A 25196-nucleotide genomic window follows, 5' to 3' on the forward strand; every position below is an offset into this window, starting at 1 on the left:
TGCTTAACCTTTTAATCATTGCTTTAGCACAAAATTGGTCTGGTACCCAATTCGAGTCAATGAGTACCAAGGTTTGAAGAATATCAACACAGTTCATACAATTACTTCATTGAATCGCAGAGATGCCAGCGGGCATTGCTCTCATATACATATCATATCAAAAAAAGCTCCATGTAAAGATAACAACACAGTCTGATCCGAATGATAATATTTACAATGCGCTCGAAGTGATGGAAAGAGGGAAACAGTTGAGTGGGATGGGTGTGATGGGAAAGAAGTGGGGACTGGGTAAAGGTGGTTGTGACTTAAAAACAATCACAGTGGTATATAGGTCCTTCACAGTCTGTATTGATCTGCAGTTCCAATATGCTCTTAACCATAGGATCCGTTACAATCAGTTAATTAGTCCTATGATTGGAGAATGAGTATAATCCGGCCTACGTTTCGACCCCCTGGTTAAAGGGTAGATTGTGTCCTCATGCTGGGGTCTTCTTCAGGACAGAGGGAGACAGGAGCGCCTAAGGATAATAATTCTCAATGAGTGTATCATGTAGTATAGAAACACAGTATAGCACACTAGTGCGAGAGGTCAAGTGTAGGATTGCTTACTTTTTCACAGGCCCTTGGGTAGCCATTGTAGGGGGACCGGCATGGGTTCCTTTCTTTACAGTTTGTAGTCCCACGTTCATCTGAAAGGGGAGTACTGATTACTATCAGGGGTCATGAATGGCATGTGCTCGCATTGGTTATCAAGAAACCCTGTTAGGGTATTTACTGGGTCATATGGCCTTTCATCTCAAAAGTCGGTTCTTGTCTTTCAATGGTCTCCTCTAGACCAGCGTACGTACGTACGTCCCGACGTCTTTTGAGACCTATGCAGCTGCAGCCCCTGGGCTAGGTAACTTCGGCATTTCGGTGCCCCAGCATAGCCTCACTATCCAAGGGTCAGAATCCACTTTCGTTTTCCTCCCACCAGGTAGGGTTCGCCCGAGAACACTAACTCTGTGAAATCTAGCTACCATAGACTTTGTCCCGCAACACGCGTGAGAGTGCACACTCTGCACCCGAGTCCCCTGGGTCTCCTAGAAGTAATCTGAAGATTCTATAGTCAAGATCTAGCGATTCCAAAGCCTAGTAGTACTGTACTTACCTGCTAGTAATTTCGCATTCCACTTTCAGAGTATATGGTTTTCCGTGCCCCTCGGGCATTTGTATATACTGTGCTAACTTAAGTATTTTCGTAAGAGTTTTGTTTTGTGCTTAGTACCCTGTCCTCATAAAGAGTACAGGGCTGTTGTGATTTTAATAAATACACTGTTTATTTTCATAACACTTGTGTGGTGTCCTTTCACTTGGTGTTCAAGGGGTATATGTGTGGTATAACAGCTGCCTTAACACGCCCTCTCGAGTCTTTAGCCTTAGACTGCTCGTATCCACGCTATTAGGATAGCTGGTCTATAAGGTTGACTTACAACCAATCATCAATAAGGGTTGTTGGACTGATACATAGTGATCACTAGAATAGTGAGCACTGCATATCAGGCCACCTTCTCACACCACTCACCAGGGGGACGGCCTCGTGGTCTTGGATCACTTGTGCACGGGCCGGGCTTGGCGGGTGCAGAGTGGGCTGGATTTGCGGTTCCTGGCTTGCACCAGGGGTATTGCTGTTGGAGCAGAGCCTCAGCCCAGGGAAGTCCCAGTCTGTTAGAGGGTCAAGGCAGGCAGGTCCTCCGGGTTGTCCAAGGTTGCTGTCCGCAGGAGTCGCCGGAATTAAGCAGGAGCAGGTTCCAGGATCGACAGGTCGGTAGGGCTGGGGCAAAGTCAGTTGGTGTCGTCTTGTTGTTAGCAGCTGCACGGTGGGTCTTCTTCTTCTTGATCTTCTTTCATCTTTCTTATCAGGATCTGAGGAAGGAAGGTTCAGGGTGCCCCTAAATACTGAATTTAGGGGCGTTACAGGTAGGGCAAGGGCAGGGACTAATAGGTCCCTGTCCTGGGGTGAGTACACCCCCTAGCCTGCTCTTCTCCAGTGGGAGTGGGGCAGGAGCCTAACTGTGATTGGGCTGAGCTTCCCATCTTCAAGATGGCCGGAGCTCAGGGTCGTGCTTCACCTCGCCTCTCCCACCTGAGGGGCGGGGTTGGCACAGGCTGGCACACCCTCCTTCCTGACATAGGGTTTCCCGCCAGTCTTCCCGCCAAAGTGGGGGTCAGAGCTGGTGGGGGCCAGTTGCTGAGTGCAGCAAGTGGTCTGGAGAAGCTCACAAGGGCGGCAGGCCTTTGAAGCTTCCCACTGTCAATCCTGGGGGACGAGACCTCGCAGCTCGCCCAGGATGTGCATTGCTGCAGGCCAAGGAAAGCGGGGGGCTCTCCACCCAGGGGTCCAGCAACAGGTCTGCTGTGTGGCAGCCTAGGCAGACTCTCAGACCAGTTGTGGATTGTAGGTTAGGATTTCAGGGGGCATCTCAAAGATGCCATCTGGTGCATTTTACATTAAATCCCACACTGTTGTCAGTTTGATATCGATTGATTGATAGGCTTTATTTCGATATAAAAATATCATAAAAGCTTGTACAACAAGTATAAGACTCAGCATTAAAACTATCATTACATAAATATACAATGGGAATAAGGGGAAGAATTTTTTGTTGTTGTTTGATATCAAACTTGTCCGTCTTCAGTGGAGCCATTATGGCGCTGTGGAGTTCGTAAGGGCAACCTCCCAGCACCATATACTCTTAATGTCATCACTGAACTTACAGTGCCCAGGAATGGCCCTGGGTACTGTAGGGGCACAGGGCTCATGCACCTGTGCCCACACCACTGGCATAGGGCACCCAGCTAAAGGGGTGACTGAGTTAGGCCAGGGCAATGGGTCTTGTGGACAAGGCACACAGGGATGTGTGCCATTTCAACTCTTTGTTTAGTTCTGTACCTAGACACTCAGCCTGCAAAGGCATTGTATGGGTGTCAGGGTACAGGGCCCCTAAGGGTAGCACAATAAGTTCTGCAGCCCTTAGGGGTCTTCTCTGGTCACCATGCCCTAGATACCTAGGGTACCATTTACTAGGGGCTGATAGGTGGCCAGAGATGCCAATTGGGGTTTAGTTTCAACACAGTTTTAGGGAAGGAACACAGGCCCTGGGTACCTGTTTGGCAGGTGCCCAGGGCACACTCAGTCAAAGCACATCAGCAGTTCAGCAAAAAGTGGGGGCATACTAATGTAAGAAAGATGGCACTTTCTCTAAAGTGCTGTCTGGCATGGCACCCAGGCAGGATGCATGTCGACTTTGTAGTTTTTTCTCCTCGCAAAGGCAGGCAAGTTGCAAGGGAAGTGGCACGTTCCGTGTGAGGAGGGTCCATGGGGACCTTTTTAAGCTCCCAGGCCCAAGGTACCAGGATACCACTTACTATCGACTTAAAGGGGGTAGAAGTACAAATTGGGGATATGTCTTAAGGGAAGGAGCACTGGCATAGGGGACCTGGATGGCCATGGACCTTGTGCACTACAATCAAAACCACATCAAAAACAGGCTTAAAGTGGGGGCTAACCATGCAAAAAGACGCCCTTTCTCACATGTGGTCTGGAAACCGAAAACTATTTGATGGTTATAATTTGGGGAGAATAATCTGCTGCAGAAACCCTGCCGATGCTTCCAAACTTCATCATGATGAGCTGAAGAAAGACACCAATAAAAGTTGTCAAACAACCCACAGCTATTTTGTTTGTTGATATGGTAACTGAAAGAAGGCAGAACAAGCTTGCCAAGAGAGGAAAGACCTACTAAGTATGACATTACTGTGGTTCACATAAATGTTGACGCAAGAAGGGAAGATTGAAGTGAATAAGATTTCCTACCAGTGCAAATAGTTGATGGAGTAGCTCCAGTGGTCTTCAATGTGCCAACAAAAGGATGAGAAGCACATTCCAACATACAGCCATGGCACTTTCATACCAGAGATATCTACATTGATGTGAGCAAGAACCGACTGCTCCAGCACAGGCAGGTTATTCAGGTTCCAGCCAGAATTTGCATATTCCTGCCAAGACAAGTGAGCGAGACATGAGTCAGCAGCAATAGATATGTAAAAGGTGCAGGTATAATCTTAAATGAATCTTCTGAACAAGTAGGGATGATAATGCAATACTTTATATCTAAATGTAAATTCATATACAGATCCACCAGCAACTGCAAATGGGCACCAAATGTGGGGCCAAATAAACCCACAAAACATCACCACCACAGGACACAAAGAACAGGAAATGTTTCTCTTCAATTCCACCTAATCTAGACAAAAAAGGAATAAATAAAAATAAAGAAATAGCCTGACTATCTACTTACATAGTCTATCCGATAGCATAGGAAGCATATAGCTCTTCCCTTCTCCTCATGTCTAAATTATCCTTATTCAACTGACAGCCTATTATGGAAATTAAATAGAAAACTGTCTCTCATAACATCAGGCACCAGACGGAAATCTTACTTTTCTTCAAAACTCTTTCATCATCCAACACCACAAAATCCTAATACCTCTTCGAACACTCTCTGCTCAGTAAAATGCCTACTACTTCACCCTCAACAACAAAAAAAGTGGGAAACCTATAGAGATGTATGTTGTATGCGCTGCTAATATAAATAAATAAATAAATAAATAAATAAATAAATAAATTCCTTCATTCTTGTTTCCAGTCCAAATCACCTGGCAAGGCTAACTGGAAATGTTCTTTAAAGACCCAGTTGAATTGCTCCACTGACCGTATCAGTCATGACTATATCCCTCTCTGTTAAAAATGTATTTTTCTAAACCCTACAACTGCATGGTTAAAGAAGGATACACCTGCCCTAAGTGCCCACCAGTACTATTGTCTGGATCCGTAATGCTGATTTTTGTCACCGGTGAACATAAATAATGCATGTGCATCATGACACAGGCCCATCTCACAGATTGAATTATTATTGGACAAGGAGGGGCGCCCAAAGCGCTACCCTCAGAGTGAAGGAAGGCTACCGCCTTCACCAACAGTTAAGCAACACTAGCATGATGGTGGCAGCATACTGTGTAAGGATCCGTACTAGTGAATAGGAATTTTTTTCGGTCGAAGCCCATCAGACAGCTTCTGGTTTGCTAACAGCATCTTGTGGACATTCTGAAAGCTTCCCAGGGAATGCATTACGTCCATGGCTGACCATTGGCTTTGTGGTTTGCAACTCACATTTCCTGGCTTTTAGTTTGCTGGCTTTATTGGCATGTGGCTGTCCAGCTTGAGATTGTCCCTCTGGTTGCCAAATTCTTATTTACTGTATTCTTCCACAAACTTGCTTTTTCTTATCTTGTCACATTTGCTGTGCATTCAAAGACAGAGGTCAAATGTCAGACTCTGTCTTTCAAGAGAACTCTGTTTACTCTTCTTTCTCTGCCTTCAAAATGAGAGAATTTATGCGACAATCCTGCTGAGTAAGTATGTGAGAAGGGTGGGTCTAGGTTTTTTTTTTTAAGAAACAAAAAAATGAACTGTGCTGATGATGCAAAATATATCAGAATTAGTACAAATTATGCAAATTTGTTTTGTAATTCTGAACTGTGGTGAAAAGAAAATGCTACTTAGCAGTATCCATCTGTCATTGGCATGTAGAGCTGCAGATTATTACACTGTGCATTAGATCGCCACCTGGTGTTGGGCTCAGATGATTACATGTTATTGTCGTCTTGGAAGAAGTCTTTGTAGTCACAAGATAGGCGACTCCTCCCTTAGACGATAGTGCGCATGGGCATCGGCTACATCCTTAGATTGTTTTTCACCATGATGGAAAATGATGGAGTTTGTAGAAAGAAGAAAGGATGTCCATGCGTGTATATCTAATTAAGATACAACTGGAACAGGTACAGGCCCCAGGGAGGCGGAAGGGCGTGTAACAATCTGCAGCTCTACATGCCAAGAACAGATGCATACTTTTAAGTAGCATTTCCGTTCGAGGAATATGAGCTGCAGATCTTACACTGTGCATAGATTGTGCAGCAGTGTCTCCCCTTAGTGGTGGTCACCTGTATCTGTTGCAGTAGTTTGAAAGAGGGTTTTGAGGACAGTTTGGCCTACTGCAGCTTCCTGCTTAGCTTGCACATCAACACAATAGTGTTTAGTGAAGGTGTGTGTTGTAGACCATGTTGCTGCCTTGCAGATGTTTTCTAGAGGAATGTTCCCTAAGAAAGCCATGGAGGCTTCTAGTTTGCGTGTGGAGTGCGCCCTAGTAGGAACTGTTAATGTACGTTTTGCTTTTTGATATCATATTTGTATACATTTTACAATTCCAGCTTTAGAGATGGGGTTGCCTTTATGTGGTGGAGAGAAAGCTACAAACAATTGCTTTGTTTTGTAAAAGGATTTGGTCCTATCTATATAATAGAGGACAGCTCTTTTAGTGTGTGTAGAGCTCTTTCTGCTAGAATCTGGGTTTTGGAAAAACACTGGCAACGCTAGTTTGGTTTAAATGAAACGGATTAATGACTTTTGGAAGGAACTTGGGATTTGTTCTGAGAACCACTTTATTACCTGGTACTTGTAAAAAAGGTTCTGTATAGTGAAAGCTTGAATCTCACTTACTATCGTAAGAGAGGTAATAGCTACTAGAAAAGCGGTTTTCCATGTGAGGAATTGCAGTTCACATTTGTGTAGAGGTTCAAAAGGTGGTCCCATGAGCCTTGTAAGAACAATGTTTAGGTTCCACACTGGAGAGGGTGGTAACCTGGGAGGAATGATTCTTTTTAATCCTTCCCTAAATGCTTTAATAGCAGGCACTCTAATAGAGACAGATGTTGTCTATTTTGTAAAAATGCTGAAATTGCTGCGAGATGTAGGCGTATAGATGAATATGCCAAGTTACATCTTTGTAAATGTAGAAGGTAACAAATGATATTTTGGATGGAAGCATCTAGGGGATCAATTTGGAGTCCTTAAAGCGCTCAAGCGCATGGTCTGCCTTGTCACCAAACAGGCGACGGCCATCAAACGGCATGTCCATGAGGGTATTCTGGACATCGGCCGAAAAGTTGGCAGACCTCAACCAGGCGTGGCGAAGAATTGCCTCCGTCGTTGCCATCGCTTTGCCCTGTGAGTCGGTGGTATCCAGCCCAAACCGGATGGAATAGCGTGCTGCATCTCAACCCTCCACAAGGGCTTGGGTGAGTTTAGCCTTGATCCGCCGGGCATTGTGGCAGCATGTCCGCGACCGTGTCCCACAGAGAGCGGGTGAAGCGGCCCAAGAGGCATGCGGTGTTGGAAGACCGCAGTCCCAAACTGAGGGAGGAGAACACCTTCTTGCCGTATTGCTCATACCTCTTGGATTCCCGATCAGGCGGAGCAGACGTGAATGCGATCTGGGAGTTGGAGGCCTGGATCACCAGGCTCTCGGGGGTGGGATGGGTGGACAGGAAAGAAGGGTCGCCCGGGGCTGGGCGATGGCGTCTGGCCACGTTCCTATCTACAGGCGCACCTGTAGCGGGCCTGGACCAAGTGCCCAAAAGACCGTCAGTCAAGGCCTCATTAAACGACAGCAGAGGCTCGGCCGAGCTTGACTTCGGTTTAAGGACCTCAGTGAGGAGGTTAGTCCTCACGCCGCGACGGAAGCTCAAGGCCCCAGGCCTTGGCCGCCCGCATCAACACCACACTGAAGGTTGCCCCCTCCTCCGTAGCCATGGTAGGGGGTGAGACAAAACCAGTGTCTGGCAAAGTGTCCAGACCACTGGCATCCCCAATTTCACCTGTCCAGTCCTCTTGGGACTGACACTCACGTGTCAGAGGGTCCTCAGACCCCTCCCAATACTCCTCGTCCCCCATGTCCTGAAATTCAGGGTTGTCAAAATATGGGGCCGGTTCAGTGAAGTATAATTCTCCAAGCGGCGTCGAAAGCGGCGCCCAAAGGTGCCGTTCCGACGCCGGAACCGGATCGAGGGAGGTATTGGGGACGACGGCGCCCGAAGACGGCGCAGGAGGTGACACCCTAGGGTCCGGCGCCAGTGAGGTCGTTCGGTCAACCGGCGACGACCAGGATCCAGAAGCGGATCCAGCAGGACCTGCGGCACCGGACCCGAAGGCGCCGGCGGCGTCGGGCCGAAGCACCGGCCGGCGCGGGGCTGAAGCACCCGACCCGCTAGGGCCACCAGACGGGTCTGCTGGGCCCGAAGGCGCCACGGAGCCTGTCGGAGGAGAGAGACCTCATGGCCATGAGGAAGCGCTCGACCTCCTCTGGTGTCGCTTGCTGCCCAGGGACCGGAGGGAATGGGGCAGGTTGCGACGCCCGCAACACCGTCGGAGCCGCGTGGGCGGTGTCACCCGAACCCCCGGCCGCGTCGGGGGAGTCAGCGGAGGGTAGTCGGAAGAGCGATGACGCCTCTTCGACTTCTTGTGCTTACCTGACGACTTCGAGCCCGACGAGTGATGTCAACTCCCGGAGCTATGATGGCTCCGCCCCGCGACCGGTCCCTCGACCTCCGTCCGGATCGGGACCTCTAACGGCGCGGGCCGACTGCCGGAGCTCGATCTGCTTGCGGGACCGCTCCCGCCTAGCTTTTGAAGTCAGGGCTCGGCAGTCGGGGCAGGCCTTGTCGTCTTGGTCGACGCCGAGACAGTGAAGACACCGGCAGTGAGGGTCGGTGACCGTCATCAGTCGGTCGCAGTCCTCACAGGGCTTGAAATCTGGCATCCCTACCGGCACCGTTCGGAGTCGAAGACTCGAACAAACATATACAATGTAATGGTTTCATCTTTTGAAAAGTTAGAGCTATTGGCATTGTAAATGACAACATTTGTATTTATGTGTTGGTTTTGAAAACAGATAAATAAATGGCATTGTTATTTACATTGCCATTAGCTTAATCTCTCGCAAATGTGAGACCTATTGTACCCTACGGACAAGCTCAGCAGACAGCAATTACTACCACACACACACACCCAGAGCCACACACACACACACCCAGAGCCACACACACACCCAGAGCCACACACACACACGCACACACCCAGAGCCACACACACACACCCAGAGCCACACGCACACACCCAGAGCCACACGCACACACCCAGAGCCACACGCACACACCCAGAGCCACACGCACACACCCAGAGCCACACACACACACCCAGAGCCACACACACACACACACCCAGAACCACACACACACTCACACCCAGAACCACACACACACTCAGGGGGCAGGGAAGCAAGGACAGCGAGGGGGCAGAGAAGCAAGCACAGCGAGGGGGCAGAGAAGCAAGCACAGCGAGGGGGCAAAAAAGCAAGCACAGCGAGGGGGCAAAGAAGCAAGCACAGCGAGGGGGCAGGGAAGCAAGCACAGCGAGAGGGCAGGGAAGCAAGCACAGCGAGGGGGCAGGGAAGCAAGCACAGCGAGGGGGCAGGGAAGAAAGCACAGCCAGGGGGCAGGGAAGAAAGCACAGCCAGGGGGCAGGGAAGAAAGCACAGCCAGGGGGCAGGGAAGAAAGCACAGCCAGGGGGCAGGGAAGAAAGCACAGCCATGTTTCCAGTGCTTGGCTATTCTGAACAAACCACACGTGAGGGCGTTACCATCATAAATTGATTACTGCAAATATTCCTCTCATAAATGTATAGCTGCTAGCTCCAGTAATGTGGATGCATATAAATGTTGATATCTTTTAAAAGGAAAAATGTATACAATTAATTTTTAACTGTTTTGAATTATTCCTTGATCAATTCGTACTGTGATAACTACTTTTACTTTTACGCAGTTATTAAAGTTATTTGACTGATTGATTGACTCAGTTCGTCATCCCACCTTTGTACCAGCGTCAGAGAAACACACGACATTACCTTTAATACGTAGCTCACAGCTATGACAAACCTGGCACATTTCCTCCTTGCCTAGTTAAAACGCCCCCTAAACGCCCGTAATGCGTCACATGATGTCATGACGTGAAAATCCTTGGATGCTTGATTCCGGTCTGGGAAAGACATGGCTTAGTAGTTTGGACTGGACTGTTCCCATGAGGCACAGGGTCAGAGCTGATTTGCATATAGCCAGTGTCTAACCCAGGGTGGTGTGGAGTGCAAAAAAACGATGGATTTAGGCCCAGATCCTTGTACTGGGGTGAATGTATGACATTGTTCTACATTCTGTCCATCAACTGTGTTTTTTGCAATTTTCACCCCGAGTGTGCTGGGTATACTCAGACGCGAGTCCCAGGCTCTCCACACCACTGGAGTCAAGCTATTCAGGCTGATGAAGGCTGATAGCCAGAAACCGGTCCTTGGATGCTTGATTCCGGTCTGGGTAAGACATGGCTTGGTAGTTCGGACTGGACTGTTCCCATGAGGCACAGGGTCAGAGCTGATTTGCATATAGCCAGTGTCTAACCCAGGATGGTGTGGAGTGTGTGGAGTGCAAAAAAAAACGACGGATTTAGGCCCAGATCCTTGTACTGGGGTGAATGTATGACATTGTTCTACATTCTGTCCATCAACTGTGTTTTTTGTGAAACTCAGGGCAACATGTTGCACACCCAAGTCTGTTCCATGCCAAACACAGTAATGTCACCATAATATTTGGTGACATTTTGTTCTAATGCCATGCTAGGTACCATGTACGCATTTTAATGCACTCTGTTCCATGGAGCTGCCAACCACAATGACATGCTCAGCCCATTCCAACCCCTTCGTGCGGGGAGGGCGAGAGCAGGAAACCATGAGTCTGGACCTGCGGTGAAAGGAATAGGGTTAGGGCAGGTGAACACGGCGTGAAAAGGTAGGTTACCTGTAGCGAGTAAATCCGAGTTGGCAGGGCGGCGAATGATTCGATCCAGTCCACATCAAAGGAGGCAGCTGATGCAAAGTGGGACTGCAAAGAGTAATCGTTTTAAGCGTCACCCCCACGCCATTCTGTTGCATTTAATTCCCGGATTTCTTTCTGGGACTTCTGAAGTTGTACAGAAACGTACGACCGTGTGTGTTTTCAATGCGTCTGACGATGTGGAAATTAGTAATTTGCAGTTAAGAGCACAGAGCTGGAAGTTAAGTGCAGATTGCAAAGTAGCATACTTTTTTCATAGCTGTGCCAGTATTTATAGAAATGCGAACCCCCGAGTAAGCACCGTCATTTTCTTTCAGGTATTGTTTTCTTCTGTTCGCATTCCTATAATTGTTATAGATATAAGCACATGCGTGCCTTTCAGAACAGATTTAAAAAGATAATGCGCGCCGCATATTTCATGGCAGTAATAAGCAGATTGGTTCTGTGATTTGTTTCCCTTCAGTGTCTGCAGGCAGCGTGCGGGGCTGGGCAGAGCTCGTGTAAATCACACACGAGGGGGAAACCGGTACTAGATGGGGAGATGAGATAAAGATGCGAGAAGCAGCAGCTCTGAAAGTGATAGAATCCCGTAAAGTGCTGATAGCCTCCGGCCCCATGCCGAGCAGCTGCTCGAGGCATTCCCTCCATGGCCCCAGATGGGTACAGTATGGACGGAGTCCGACAGGCCACAGACCGCACAGGGCCAGAGCCTCGACACTGGTTTAGCATCTGCCCGACTAGCGGCAGTCTGCAACGCCATTGGATTCGATGACCATAATTTTTCACAATGTCCAGCACTCTTTAGCAAATGTAAAAATTATCTATTTCTGTACAGTATGATAGCAAAAAACTTCTCTTTTTGATACACAATATAGAATCACAATATTTCATTTAGTTAGTCCTGATCAAATATGAGTAATATGAGTCTTCAGTGGATGAATGATAAGTTCTTTATTTGATTCCAAAAGCATAGATTCAGTCTTCATAAAAACAATGTTGTAGCCGGTGCCTACGCGTTTCGTCCAAAAGGACTTCTTCAGGGCAGGTAAGTCAGTTTCTGGATAAAGTGAGGCTTATCTGTTTCTTCTTCATGAAGGATTGTTTATGATTCGCTTCCTTAATATATTCATAACCTTTGCAGCGAATATCTTGTGATTTGTCAAATTGCGTCTTTTTACTGGGGGTCACGTGTCTGTGATATATGTCTCACAATGTCCTGGACACTGGTCTCTGATGTGCCGGATTCTTATAGATCCAACATGTTGAGTGTTGACAAATCACTGGCTTCGTGGTATCGTAACCACAGCAGCACAATGTTGTGAAGTCCTTTTGGACGAAGCGCGTAGGCACCGGCTACAACATTGTTTTTATGAAGACTGAATCTATGCTTTTGGAATCAAATAAAGAACTTATCATTCATCCACTGAAGACTCATATTACTCATATTTGATCAGGACTAACTAAATGAAATATTGTGATTCTATATTGTGTATCAAAAAGAGAAGTTTTTTGCTATCATACTGTACAGAAATAGATAATTTTTACATTTGCTAAAGAGTGCTGGACATTGTGAAAAATTATGTTTGTTTGAGACATTTTAGTCTTAGGGAGATTTAGGGGTTTTTAAATCTCCTGTACTTAGCACCTAAAATTTGCAGACAGAACCAGCTCTACGAGGAGATTGGCAAGTAAGAGCAGTGCGATCTGTGTCGCTGGACCTCAGTTGATAGTCGCTGCGGAGGGAGACGCCTCACAATGGAGCGTCGCAGGCTGTGCTTCCTACCCCCGAAGTAGCAATAGCAGTGCAAAGATGGTGGGGTGTATCTGCCTCTGGCAGCGCAGGGTCCCCGTGTGTTTGGGCTCGGTGGCGCGCTGTCGCAGCATAGGAAGGAGTCGTCTCCTGTCACTGGTGCAGTGACCGCTTGGTTCCCCAGGCCGGCAGACATGCTCCGGTTTAGAAAAACGGCCCTCCTGGTGCAGTAGGCGCTCGGTCTGTGCGGGCACAGGCAGCTGCTCACGCAGCGGTGCAGTAGGGTTTCTTCCTGGCAGCTAGCATAGCACGGGCTCAGTCCTGACTGCTGGTACAGCGCGAGCCTGACTTTGAAGACGATGCGGACTATGTGTACGACGTCATGTGGTCAACGGTGCATCCCCGGCTCTTCACATGCGTGGACGGGGAGCGGGACAGGGGCTGAAATCACTCTCCACTGGGCGCCATCTTAAAAGAAATTACCAAAACAAACGTATTCAAAAACAAAAAAATAAAAACAGCCGCATGACGTGGGCAAAAGCCTAACACTTTCGGGAACGCCCAAGAATCTGCTCCGGCATTGACGGACAGATCTCTGTTCCAATGGCTAGCCTCCATTTATGGAGCTAGCCAATGGAACAGAGGGGCGGGACAACACACACACTCTAGACATAAGATTTCACCTGCGCGAAAAGCTGCGCAGTGCGCAGCTTTCGACATGCAAAACCTAAAGTATCAAAAGAGATCACAAAAAAGTTTGGTCAAAAAGTGATTAAGGTACCACTTTTTCCAGATCTGCGCTGCTGGTGCGGAAAAAAGAAGAACTGACGTCAGCGCGCGGAGCCGGCGTCTAAATACTCCGACAACATCATCACGGCGCCCACGACGGACCCGCAAACGACGCCTACCGACACGCAAGGGTACTGCTACGCAAAAATTTCCGGATCCAGTCTGACGCCTGGGGATATTCTAAGGTAAGGAATCTAATACTAACCTGTTTCTTTCTGATGGAACTATTTCTATTGCGTCCTTTTGAAGAAGTGATAAGACTTCTTGTTTGAGCAGCGTAAGATGTTCTGCAGACATTGGACGCTGCCTGTGTGCCTGTGTATTGGATTTGAAGGAAGCTGTATTGTCTGCTCCAGTTTGTCTGGAGCCTCCTCTATAGAAGGGGCGACGAAGGGAGCCTCTAGCTTGTGTGGATTGCAAAGCTCCCATAGATTTGGTTGCATCTGTATCTTTTTTTCATTTTTCAAGTGCTGTGTCTTCCTCTTGTCCAAACAATTGATGTTGGTTGAATGGCTTCCTGCTTAAATCGTGAAATGCGTAGCCTCGCATGATGTCTAAGTAGGACCATAGTGTTTACATCTCTAGAGTCAGTGTTTGCTACATCAAGTGCGCACTTGATTGAGGCATTTGAAATTAACTTGCCTTCTTGTATAAGGTTGTTTGCCTGCGCCTTATATTGGTCAGGTAGATGTTGTAGTAATTTTTCCAACTGATCATAATGAGCCCTGTCATATTTTGCAAAGACGGCTTGCGTGTTAGCTATACACCATGTATTAGCAGCTTGTGCAGCTATTCTTTTGCCTGAAGCATCTATCACCTTAGATTCTTTATCAGGGGGTGGTGCTTCACCTGATGTCTTTGAGTTTGCTCTTTTTTTAGCATTTGAGACAACTAGGGAATCTAAGGCTAGCTGTCCTTTAATGTAGGCTGGAGCACGAGGAGCAGGCCTGTACATTTTCTCAATTCTAGGGTTTAGGATCCTAGCACGCACAGGATCTTTAAATACCTCTGGAGCATGTTTTGTGACCCCTTTGATCATAGGAAGAATTTGAACAGACCTTTGTGATTGTTTAAACATATCTAATACAAACATCTTCCTCTGCATCATCTGAATGCATGGTGAATCCATGATAAATGGCAGCCCTATTCAGTAAGTGTCCAAAACCAATATTGTCTTCTGGGGAGAAGGTTTTGATGGATATGACTTTGGGTCAAGAATATCTGGCACATCTTGTGGGTTTGGGTACTCCCAATCTGGATCATCAACAGGGTAGGGAAAAGGCTCCTCTGGGTCTACCCCTCCCCCTATGCTATACTCATCATCATTTTGAGGTGTATGTGGTGAAGAATGAGGAGGAGAGTGTTCAGGAGAATTCTGAGGTGAATTGTTAGGAGGAACAGGAGAATAAGGAGAAGGAAGTATAGGAGAAGAAGGGTGCATAGGAGATGTTCTTCTTCTTGACAGGCACTGCAGGTGTAGGTGCTGTGTCTGATATCCTCTTCCTGTGTGCTGTAGTGGATACCTGACCTGTCTTTGGGTCAATGTAGATCTTCTTTTGTAGAAGATCAGGTTGGAAAAGTTCTTCTCCTTGCGGAACCTTTGCCGGTGCTGATTTTTTCAGTTCCGGCCGTGGTTGCTGCTTGTCTTTAGCCTTAGGAGTTGTAACTGTGTCCTTTGGCGTAGTTTTCGGCACCGAAGGTGCTGTTTTCGGAGTTGTAGGCTGTTTCAAGGGCTTGAGCGCATCAGAATCAGGCGTTTTAGGTTTCAGTACCTAAGATATTGGCTTCGAGTGGAAGCTGGTCACGTCGGCTTTGAGGCGTCAGACGCTGGATTCATAGTTTTGTCTTTAGAAGTCGACGGTTTCGGAGCCGAGACTTCTTTCGGTTTCAGTGCCGAGGGAGCTGGTGGGATCGGCATGTGCGGCTTGCTCGGTAAGGAGCTACCTGAAGGCTTGAGTATTTTCTTCGGAGCCAGGCTCGATGGCGGGGTTTTCGAAGTGTAATTTCAGTCGCGGCTGGGCCCCGGAGGCGGAGTGTTGACCTTTTCCTTCGATTTGGGTGGTGGGTATGGGGTCGGGGCAGTAGTACTCACGCGCTGACCCAATGGTATGGCGTGATCTGAGTCGTCTGCCTCTGATACGATTTGGAGATCGTCTGAATCTTCCTCGGGAACGAGCAGAACTTCTTCGTCGAAGATATCCACCGGTTCCGGGGCCGATCTCTGCATGTCGTCTTAAACGGGCCCTCTGATCTTGAATGGTTTTCTTGGATCGAAAGGACGCACAGGCTGTGCAGCTGGATTCGCCGTGTTCTGGCGATAAGTACAGGTTACACACCTCGTGATGGTCACTGTGTGGGAACTTTGCTCCACAGTTGGGGCATCTTTTGAATGGCGTCCTTTCCATGAGGTGTAGGCCTCACGGGCGGATAGGCCCAACGGCCCGCGTCGATGACCGGAATCGAGCTGATGGAGTCTAGATGATGTTTGTCGATATCGAAAGTAGTTTGGTGAAGTTTGAATACGTTTTTACATGTCGAAGTACTTGAAAAGTAGATTTCAAACCGGAGCGGAAAAGTTTCATCCGAACACAGAGGCGGAAAAAAATAATCTAAGGATGGAGCCGATGCCCATGCGCACTATCGTCCAAGGGAGTCACCTATCTCGTGACTACAAAGACTTTTTCCAAGAAGACAACAACATTCAATCCTCTGAGCCCAACACCAGGTGACGATCTAATGCGCAGTGTAAGGTGTGCAGCTCATATGCATCGAACACACATACTTAATACGATCAAAACTCATCAATTACATAAGGTGATGACATTTTCACACATTACCGTTTGTTCACAGTAAAACCGTATTTAGGTGCAAATGTAATGGTCATTTCGATTGAAAATGTGTTGTCTGAAATGGCAGTGCACTACCACACCATAAATACTCCACACTACGCCACTCCCCTATTTGCCCTTCCACTCTACGCCAAGCCACTCCATTCCATTCTACGCAGCTCCACTATATTGTACAATACGCTACTCCACTCTAAGACACTCAATACAGCTCCATGCCACTCCAATCTACACCATTTACTCCATGACACAACACGCCAATCTAAGCTCCTCCATTTCACACCCCCTGCTCCACTCAAATCTCCCCCACACCACTCTAATCTTCCCAGCTCTAAACAAATCTATCCCACTCCAATCTACCCCACCCCAATCCACGTCAATTTACTCCACTTCACTCCAACTTACCCCACTTCTATCCAATCTATCCCAATCCACTACACTCCACTCCACTCCACTGTTCCCCGATCTACCGCACTTCACTTCAATCAAATCTACCCCAATATTTCCAACTCCACTCCAATTTACCCCACTCCAAACTACCCCATTCCGCGCCACTCTACTCTACTTCACCCCAATTTAATATACTTGCTTTCCAACATAAAACAGCACAAAGGAACACACCTTACATGCATCCACCCATCGACCATTGAATAAACTCAATTTGAAACACTTAGAAAAACAACTAACACCCAGTACAGATCTAGACACAATAAATTCAGTTCAAAAACTATCCGAGTGGCTACAGTAAGTAAGTAAGTAAGTAAAAATGTATTGTTTCTGATTAATTAAAACCATTACAAAAATACATTTAAATGCGCATTTGATCAATAAAAAAATGTTTTAAAAAGAGAACTCTTAGTTGTTAGAAAATGCAATAGCTGTAAAATGAGGGTTTGAGGAGTGTCCATAATCCATTATTTTTGTCTGAGCTCCCGACATCTTAGTTGGATAGTTTGAGCACCACTAATTTCAAGAATTTTACCAACATCCCATTTAGTAGCGGAAGTCTTGGATCAAAGCATGCAAGGACTGCTTGTCTCCATGTGCGTATTCTATATTCGTTAAAAGTTGTAGTCCTACTTTGGTATGACTAACCAGGACCACATTGTCTGCATAGGATATGCTAGGGAAGGCTTGACCCCCTTAGTTGGGGGCATGCGCGTTGCAAGATTCTAGAGCAGGTGGCAGATTGGCTGTGAATAATTTAAAAAGGGTTGGCGCAAAAACGCACCCCTGCTTGAGGCCTTTTGGAGTTGGTATGCGCCTCGAGAGATGGGTACCGTTCCCAAGCTTCACCTGAACCCACGTGTTCGAATGCAGTTCGATCAAGAGGTTTAAAAGAGGAGCAGGGATCACCCAAAAACCTAATTTTCCCCAAAGTTTGGCTCGATTGACATTGTCGAAAGCCGCTTTGAAGTCCACAAAGCAAAAGGGAAGGGTTTGTTTGGTCAGTTTTGCTTGGTTATTAAGGAGTGATATTGCCAGGAGGTTTGTTGTGGTTCCGGCGTCTCTGCAGAATCCAGTTTGGCTGGGTGAAATTATATTGTACTTAGTTGCCCATTCGCGCAGCTGTATCAGTAGAAGCCCTGCAAAATATTTAGCCTCAATTTCCAGTAAGGCTCTCAGACGGTAATTTTTGGTAGGGTTCTATCCCCTGCTTTCTATATTGGTGATATAATTGAGCCCTTCCATGATGCTGGGAGGCAACCAGAATGGCTGACCTACATGAAAAGTGGGGTCAGAGATTTTGCCCAGTATTCCGGATCATGTTTGAAGAGGGCTGGGGGAATTCCATTTGGCCCTGGTGGTCCATCTTTCCTTCCTTTGAAAATTAGTTTCCTAATCATAACAGCATTAATTTTGATTACAGCTTTTTCATATGGTTTTACTGTTTGTGAAGGATTGGCCTCCTCGATCATGTTTGTTCCAGCAGCCTGTTGGTTAAAGTGAGTGTCTAGAAAGGATTCCCAGGAGTTGTCTGTTATATACGATGTTAGTCTGCCCTGTTTTGGATTTAAAAATGTGTTCAGTGTGGACCAGAATCGGGCACTATTGTTTCCCTTAGAGTCGTGATGAAGTTTAGCCCAAAAGTATTCTTCATAGGATCTTTTGATCTCCCACTTAAGTTTTTTAAGATCAGCCTGGTGCTTGCGGAGCTGTTGGAGAAGACAGTTTTCCCCTGGGCGTATTCTCAGCAACCTTACTGATTTATTAATCACTTTTTTGTGATTTTTCAGTGCCAACTTCTGGGTGCTTGAAATCTTCCCTGTGATCGTGAGGCCAAAAGACGGGAGGTGCTGTACTGTAGTCGAATATGAATTTGCAAATTCGGCCGTGAAGGTTTCCCATAGAATGATTGGTTTGCCCATGGGCTAATTTAAGCAGTTTAGTTGTAATTTTGCTGTAGAAGTACCTCCCTGGTATTTGCAACCGAAGACTTAATTCTTTTGAGATTTATGGTGCGACTTGCATGTGAGTTTGTATATAACAATCCTAGGCAATCACAACAACAGCATAGGACTCAAGGTTGCTTTCAAGGTTGACTCTAGTTATTACACATCAAAATAGAATGTATTCTTTCATGTCCCTTTTTGCAACCTTGAGTCCTATGCTGTTGTTGTGATTGCCTAGGATTGTTATATACAAACTGTTTTTCGCTGTCCTTGGAATTATATCATTTCTCAATCAGGGGGTCCTTGTTGTTCTCATGTGACTTGCATGTGATCCTGTTGGATTGATAAGAGTTAAATCCGGAGAGGCAAAAATGGAAACTTCCTGGGACCGATGGTCACTGTCCCCTTTGTCTCCTAGGCTAAAGCCTAGTATGTGATGAAAGAATCGAGGGGACACTAGCGTATAGTCTATTGTAGAGGTTGCGTTGCCTAAGTGGAATGAAGCAGCAGGTGGCTTGTCATCAGCAAATCTTCCATTTAGAAACCTCAGGCCGATATGTTCCAGGTCTTCTAACAGCTCTTTCCCCAGCTTAGGAGTTCTTCCCTGGCCACTAAAGGATTGGGTTGGAATATTCCATTAGTAAGACTGGGCCTGTATATCCTTATTTGTGGAAGAGCCTTAAATATATTGGTTGAAGTCCCCAGACAAAATGAAATTGGAGGGGATGTACATAGTCATTAATTGATGTAGATGGTCCAATAGAGATTTCGACACCTGTTTCTTCTTTTTTGGATTGATATAGATGTTGGTCAGCAGCACCTCTTCTTTTTACCCACTAAGATTTAATTTGATCTTAACATTATTTATGGCCGGGGAGTGGGAAGTTAATTCCTGCGTGCTGTGAATTTTTATGATTTTAATATAGGTAGCTAGACCACCCGCTAGCCGACCAAATTTACCTTTCCTTGTGGCTGGAGAATGAAAACAAGTGTAGCCTTCTATGTGCACAGGCTCCTCAAGCCATGTTTCCTGAAATAGGATAATGTCAAATTATTTTACGTATTGAAGAAATTCGGTGTCTGCGGCCTTGTTTTTATGCCCGTTTAGGTTCCATGAGCACAATTTCAGTAGCGGAATATCCAGGTCCGAACCCACCCTTGTTGGGTTGCCCTGTCATTGTGGGTAACTCAAGGTATTGACTGTTCTGAATGGCCGAATATAATCTGGGTTGTATGAATTAAAAGTCATTATGCTCTTTTGGGTGTTCGATGCCTAAATCTTTGGTGGTGATCGTCCTAGGGCGCCCCTAAGCAATGACGTGGTCTTGGGGGTTTTCTCAGTTGGTCCATCACGTGGTCTCTCAAGCAGGGGGAACGGATATCCTGTGTTGTGGTGTAGAGCAGATTGGATCCCCCATGCTTTGAGGGTGGATTGCTCCTACAGGATTTTGTTTGCAGTTTCAGACTACCTCCAGGTTGCTTTTGTAGCTTCCAAATCCTGTGTTTTGTCGATTTTTATGAATTCTACTGAGAGGAAGTCAGCTGAGCATAGGTCGTTTAAAGTGGGTATAGTGCAGAGGAGTCGAAGTAAGTTCCCTCTGTTCAAGATGTCGAATGGGCCCTTTGATTCATATTCTGGTGTAAATAGAATAATGGTGGAGTTCCTAGTTTGGTCTCCCGGCTGATCTGTTGGGTACTTGCCCTCCAGTTGGTTTCCTCTATTATTAGTGATGGACTGTTGTGAGGATCCGTTGGAAGCATCATAAGTAGGAAAATCTTGAGGATTAAAAACTGAGGGAGCTTTAGAATCACCAACTATAGAGGGATATAGTTGGACCTGAAAACCCAAGAGTCCTGTTGTCTTCGGTTCTTCGCCCAATGGTTGAGGCGAATAAGGGGTGGTCATAGATTCCGGTGCCGGGTAAGAGCCGTGCGTGAGTGGTGCCTCCCTTGATTCAATTGACAATGGTTGTCTGGAGGGCTGGGGTCCTTCCCCTTACTAGTTCCATTATGGTCCGTAATACTTAGGGTGCAAATTTGGCTGCTGGGCTGGGCCCTTAGCATTCTGGGTTGGATTTTGATCCTTGGAAAGTGGAGGGGAGCATTTGGGCGAGTGGCCAGTGCAATTTTGTCCGTGATGTTAGCTGCGGTAGGATCCCCTTTTGAAAGGTCTAGGCTGGCTGTTATGCAGATTGGTGTAAGAGTCCCTTTTATGAGGGCCTTTTGACAGACCTTCTATCAAGGTGGATACTACTTCCGGGAGTGACGACAGTTTGTCAATGATTGGGCCACAACTACAAATCAGCTTTGCTTCCTGCTGAGCTCTGCCGATTAACAGGTTTAGTTGGCCAAGTTTCTCATCGATTCGCCCCACAAAAAGGGCCATGGCTGTAGATCCATTTTGTCAGACTGGTAGTGAAGGGAGTCGACGGTTCGTTGCATTGTATTTAAAAGAATATCCCAGGTGTTCGTCGATACTTGAATCCCAGATTGGGTCCCTGGATGATCTAAGGGACCGGTGGATGTAGAAGAAGCAGAAAGACTTTTTAGAGTTGTTGAATTAGGGGGGATAACCTCCTGATCAGAGACCTGATTGGTGCACTGATTTTTGTTGTTGGTTTCAGCTACTGACACAGGTTGTTTAACAGTTGTGACCAGGGTGTAGGAAGGGATTAAGTCCGCCCATTCCTGTGATCCCAAGTAAGTGAGATTGACGGGGCCATCACACATCGAGTATTGTGTGTTTTCTGCGGCCTCCTTCAGATGCTCAGAGAAGCACTTTTCCTCTGCGTTTACTTCGGTAGGTGGTTGGCTAGTCTTGAAGCCATCCGGATGGTGGGGGGAGATGTTGGTGGTCTTTAAAAGGTCGCTTAAAAATTGGATCCGCTAAGGTCCTCTTGCCCTCGTTTGAGATCCTTGCCACTGCTTGTCACAAAGCTAAGCGAGGATTTTCTATCCTTCTGATTGTATGGGGTGACTGAGACAGTAATAAACTTGGGAGAAGGCAATTAACCGGAGGGGGACTGCTCCCCCTTGCCTTCTTTTTGCAGGGCGACTGAGCTGCTAGTGCCACTGTTAGTGGATTCCACTACTGTTCCATGTACAGGTGAGCAGGCCATAGGTGGAGGCGTGTTGGTGGTGTCTGGGGCTTGTCCCGAAGATTGTATTACTAGTGGTTCCTGAGGGGATAGTGGAAGTAGGGAGTCCTGAAGGCCCAGGATTTTTCTACTGGATGAAAAAAATGGATGAAAGTGGGTCCTTTAGGAGTTAAAATTTTGAAGTAAGTTTTGGTTGGTGAATATCGGAATAATGATCTCCAGCCTGAAGAGCTGGGTCACTGCCTGTCCTGGCTTCATTTGGAGATGTATCCAAGCTCACGCAAGCTGGTTTAGTGTTCCCATTTTGTTTGACCTTGGACTTGGTCACGGGCTAGCCTCTTTTCCTGCCCGACCTCATAGCTGGATATACTCCAAGGGATTATGAAAGTGTCTGCTCTGGATCACGCCTGCCCCGAGCCCCCACCCAGAGCTTGATTTTGTAGGCCCTGTGGGGGTTCAGAGGTTTAGGAGGTCTAGGAGCCTTGCCGGGAAAACACAGAACACAGAGAACCCAACAGAACCACAGCTGAAGAATTGAAAACTCTAAGGCTTTTAAGGCTCCGGGGCTGTTCTGGCGCAGCTGAGTGGTGGCAGGAATCGTAAGGAGTCGGCGCACGGGGTGAGGAAAAGTCAGCGACTCACCTCCTCCAGCTGCTCCCGGAGTGATAGTTCGAGCTTAAAACCTCCTCAGGTCCCAAGGCAAGAAGGCTCGTCGACGCTACAACAGCCTGCAACAGTCTATGTAACAGTCTGTGGTCAGCTTCTGCACTCTGTGTACAAAATTGCACGATCAGCAGTCAACAATCTGTGTGTCAACAGTTGGATCCAATAATCCAATAGTTATCCAGAAGTCCGTGTGAGGGTATTGGAAGGGCTTCAGTGAGAGGCAGCAAAGTTGTTCCTTCGCCTAGCCTAGCCTCAGTGGGCTCCAGTGTTCTCAATGTTCTCCGCCATGCCACAGGAACCTCGGTCACCAGGAACCTGAAGCCTGCGGAGAAGCCCAATTTCACCCCCTCTGCATCCTCCTCTGTCGAGGCACGATGACCGCATGAAGCCATGGGGAAAGCTGCGAGGGGGCCCACAGGTACGCTGCCTCCACCACCTCCGCTGAGCCGCAGTCGTGGGGAGCCGCGGGAAAGCCTGCAAGTCCGCACAGTTAGTCAGAGACCAAGCAGGGGAGGTGGGGGGGGCCAGGATGCGTGAAGCAGGGCGAGGCCGGCCGAAGGGGTAGCGGTAGCGGTGCAGTGCCTTCCCTGCACCGAATCGCTCACTCGTGTCTCCTGGAAATCTGCAACGCCTGGACTGGAATTAAACAGCAGTGGAGACTCGGCTCCCCCTCAGTCTCTGCAGTCTTTCTGTGGAAATGCAGGACCAGGACCGGGACCTCTTCTGCCCCTCGCAGCTTCCCGCAGCCTCCTGCCACTACAGGCGGCTCTGCTGCGTCTGTGTGCCTCTATGCTGTGTCCTGCTGGGATTCAGGGGATCCGCAGCTCCCGGCCTCTCGCAGCTGCTGCGCTCAAAGCGGATTCCCTGGCACTGGCCGGGCTCGAGGCTCGCTGCTCCACGAGTCCGCGGTTACCTGCTCTTGCCACTCTCCCGCTGCTCAACTGCAGTAGCACACGCTCAAGCTCACTCCAGTCCGGTTGGTCCGATCGTCTATTCTCCTGTGGGACCTACTGCGGAGCAAGGATCTGCAGGGCTCAGCGGTAGCGGTAGCTCACGGTGAAAGCTTGGCGAATGCAGCGGCGTCCTCCTCCTCCTTCTCTCTGCTCGAGTGGCTACAGGAAGCTTCCAATATCCTAATAACACCAAGACCACAACAGAATAAAAGAAAACATACACCTTGGAGGAATACAGAGCTAAAAGAGATAAATCAGCAAATTAGGTACCCACAACATACCTTGCTCAATCCAAACACCATTCAAGACAAACTTCAAATACAGAAACTGAACAGATTATACAAGTCAATAATCAAATAAGCACAAATACTATTCAGACAGATTTCAAAATGGTAAATGTCCAAATAAAAAAATTCTATAAAATTCTTGCCGGATTCCGTAAAACAAATTGCCTAGAAGGAGCTTGTCCCATTACTCAAGAATTCATAGGCAAACTGGCAAATCATTACACAACCAAGGCAGACATTTGGAACTCCTATTTAAAACAAACAAAAAACACAAAAAAAAATCTCCAAGAGTTTGCTAAAGAACAGTTTTACGTACCTTCGGTAACTATATATCTGTAAGAAATATTAGTAGTGATAGATTCCTTATCTTAGAATTACCCCCAGACGTCAGACTGGATCCGGAAAGTTTTCGTCAGCAGTACCCCTGCGCGTCGGAAGGTGGTGCTGTGCGGTTCCGCGTCTGTCGTTGACGTCGTGGTAGCTGAGATGACGTCGCAGCAGCTACTAAGACGCCGGCCTCGTGCGCTGACTTCAGTTCTGTACACGACTTTGCACGCCAGAAAACACAGAGCCATGCAAGATATGGACCACTGGTGCCTTGAAACTAGGGCTCTGAAAGGGATGGCCTTAACCCTAGAAATCAGTTTGCAGAACGGGGAGGATGGGTGGGGCGGTAAGGAATCTATCACTACTAATGTTTCTTACAAATATATTGTTACCAATGGTAAGTAACTTGTTCAGCTGAAAGAAACACGTAGTGATAGACTCGTTACCTTAGAATAGATACCCCAGCAATACCAACCCCGGTGGTGGGTCTGCGAACCAAGATCACACCAGGAAGTCTCGGAGAACAGAACAGCCAAAGAAGAAGTCTCTCCGAATTTGGCTGTCCAGGCAGTAGTGCTTAGTAAAAGTGTGCAGCGAGGCCCACGTAGCTGCCTGACAGATGTCTTGCAGGGGGACACTGCAGTCACCCTGGTGGAACGGGCGCGCAGCCCCAACGGAGCTTCTTTTTGAGCCAGAGAATAACAGGCTTTAATACACACGCCAACCCACCAGGAGATAGTCCGCTAGTGTACGGCCCGACCTTTTTTGGCATCAACGTAGCCAACAAAGAACTGGTCATCCACCCGGAACTGTTGTGTGCGGTTTAAGTAAAATGAGAGCGCACGTTTTGGGTCCAGACGGTGAAGCCTCTCTTCCTCTCTAGAAGGATGTGGAGGCAGAATGAAGGTGGGCAAAGTGATGGTATGCCCGATGTGAAAGGCAGTGACAACCTTTGGCAGAAAGGATGGACGCGTCCTGAGCACAACCTTGTCCGGATGGACAGATAGAAAAGGAGGATTACAAGAAAGAGCCTGGAGCTCACTCACTATCCTTGCAGAAGTGATGGCAACCAGGAAAGCAATCTTCAAGGTCAGCAGACGAAGAGGACAATTGTACAGAGGCTCAAAGGGAGCGCACATTAGATATGTAAGAACTAGATTCAAGTCCCACTGTGGCATTACGAAAGGAATAGGAGTGAAAAGATGCGTAATGCCTTTGAGAAATCTATTTACAACAGGGGACTTGAAAGGAGAGGGCTGATCAGGGAGCCTG

The 25196-nt window shown here is 47.4% G+C and overlaps 1 protein-coding gene across 3 annotated transcripts in view; it reads right to left on the minus strand.

Moving 5' to 3' along the window:
• The window catches only part of KDM5A (lysine demethylase 5A), a 937903-nt gene that overhangs the window by 754418 nt on the left and 158289 nt on the right, over positions 1-25196 (minus strand). For all 3 annotated transcript variants that reach the window (XR_015307532.1, XM_086952835.1, XM_086952834.1), the window contains one exon: positions 3857-4038. Coding sequence is in view for 2 of the 3 variants with exons in the window: in XM_086952835.1 (XP_086808961.1) it covers positions 3857-4038 (182 nt within the window). In the remaining variant the exon portion in view is untranslated. The remainder of the gene's footprint in view (positions 1-3856; positions 4039-25196) is intronic.

Source organism: Lissotriton vulgaris, chromosome 1_2 (assembly GCF_964263255.1).
Source record: "Lissotriton vulgaris chromosome 1_2, aLisVul1.2, whole genome shotgun sequence".
Classification (NCBI taxonomy): domain Eukaryota; kingdom Metazoa; phylum Chordata; class Amphibia; order Caudata; family Salamandridae; genus Lissotriton; species Lissotriton vulgaris.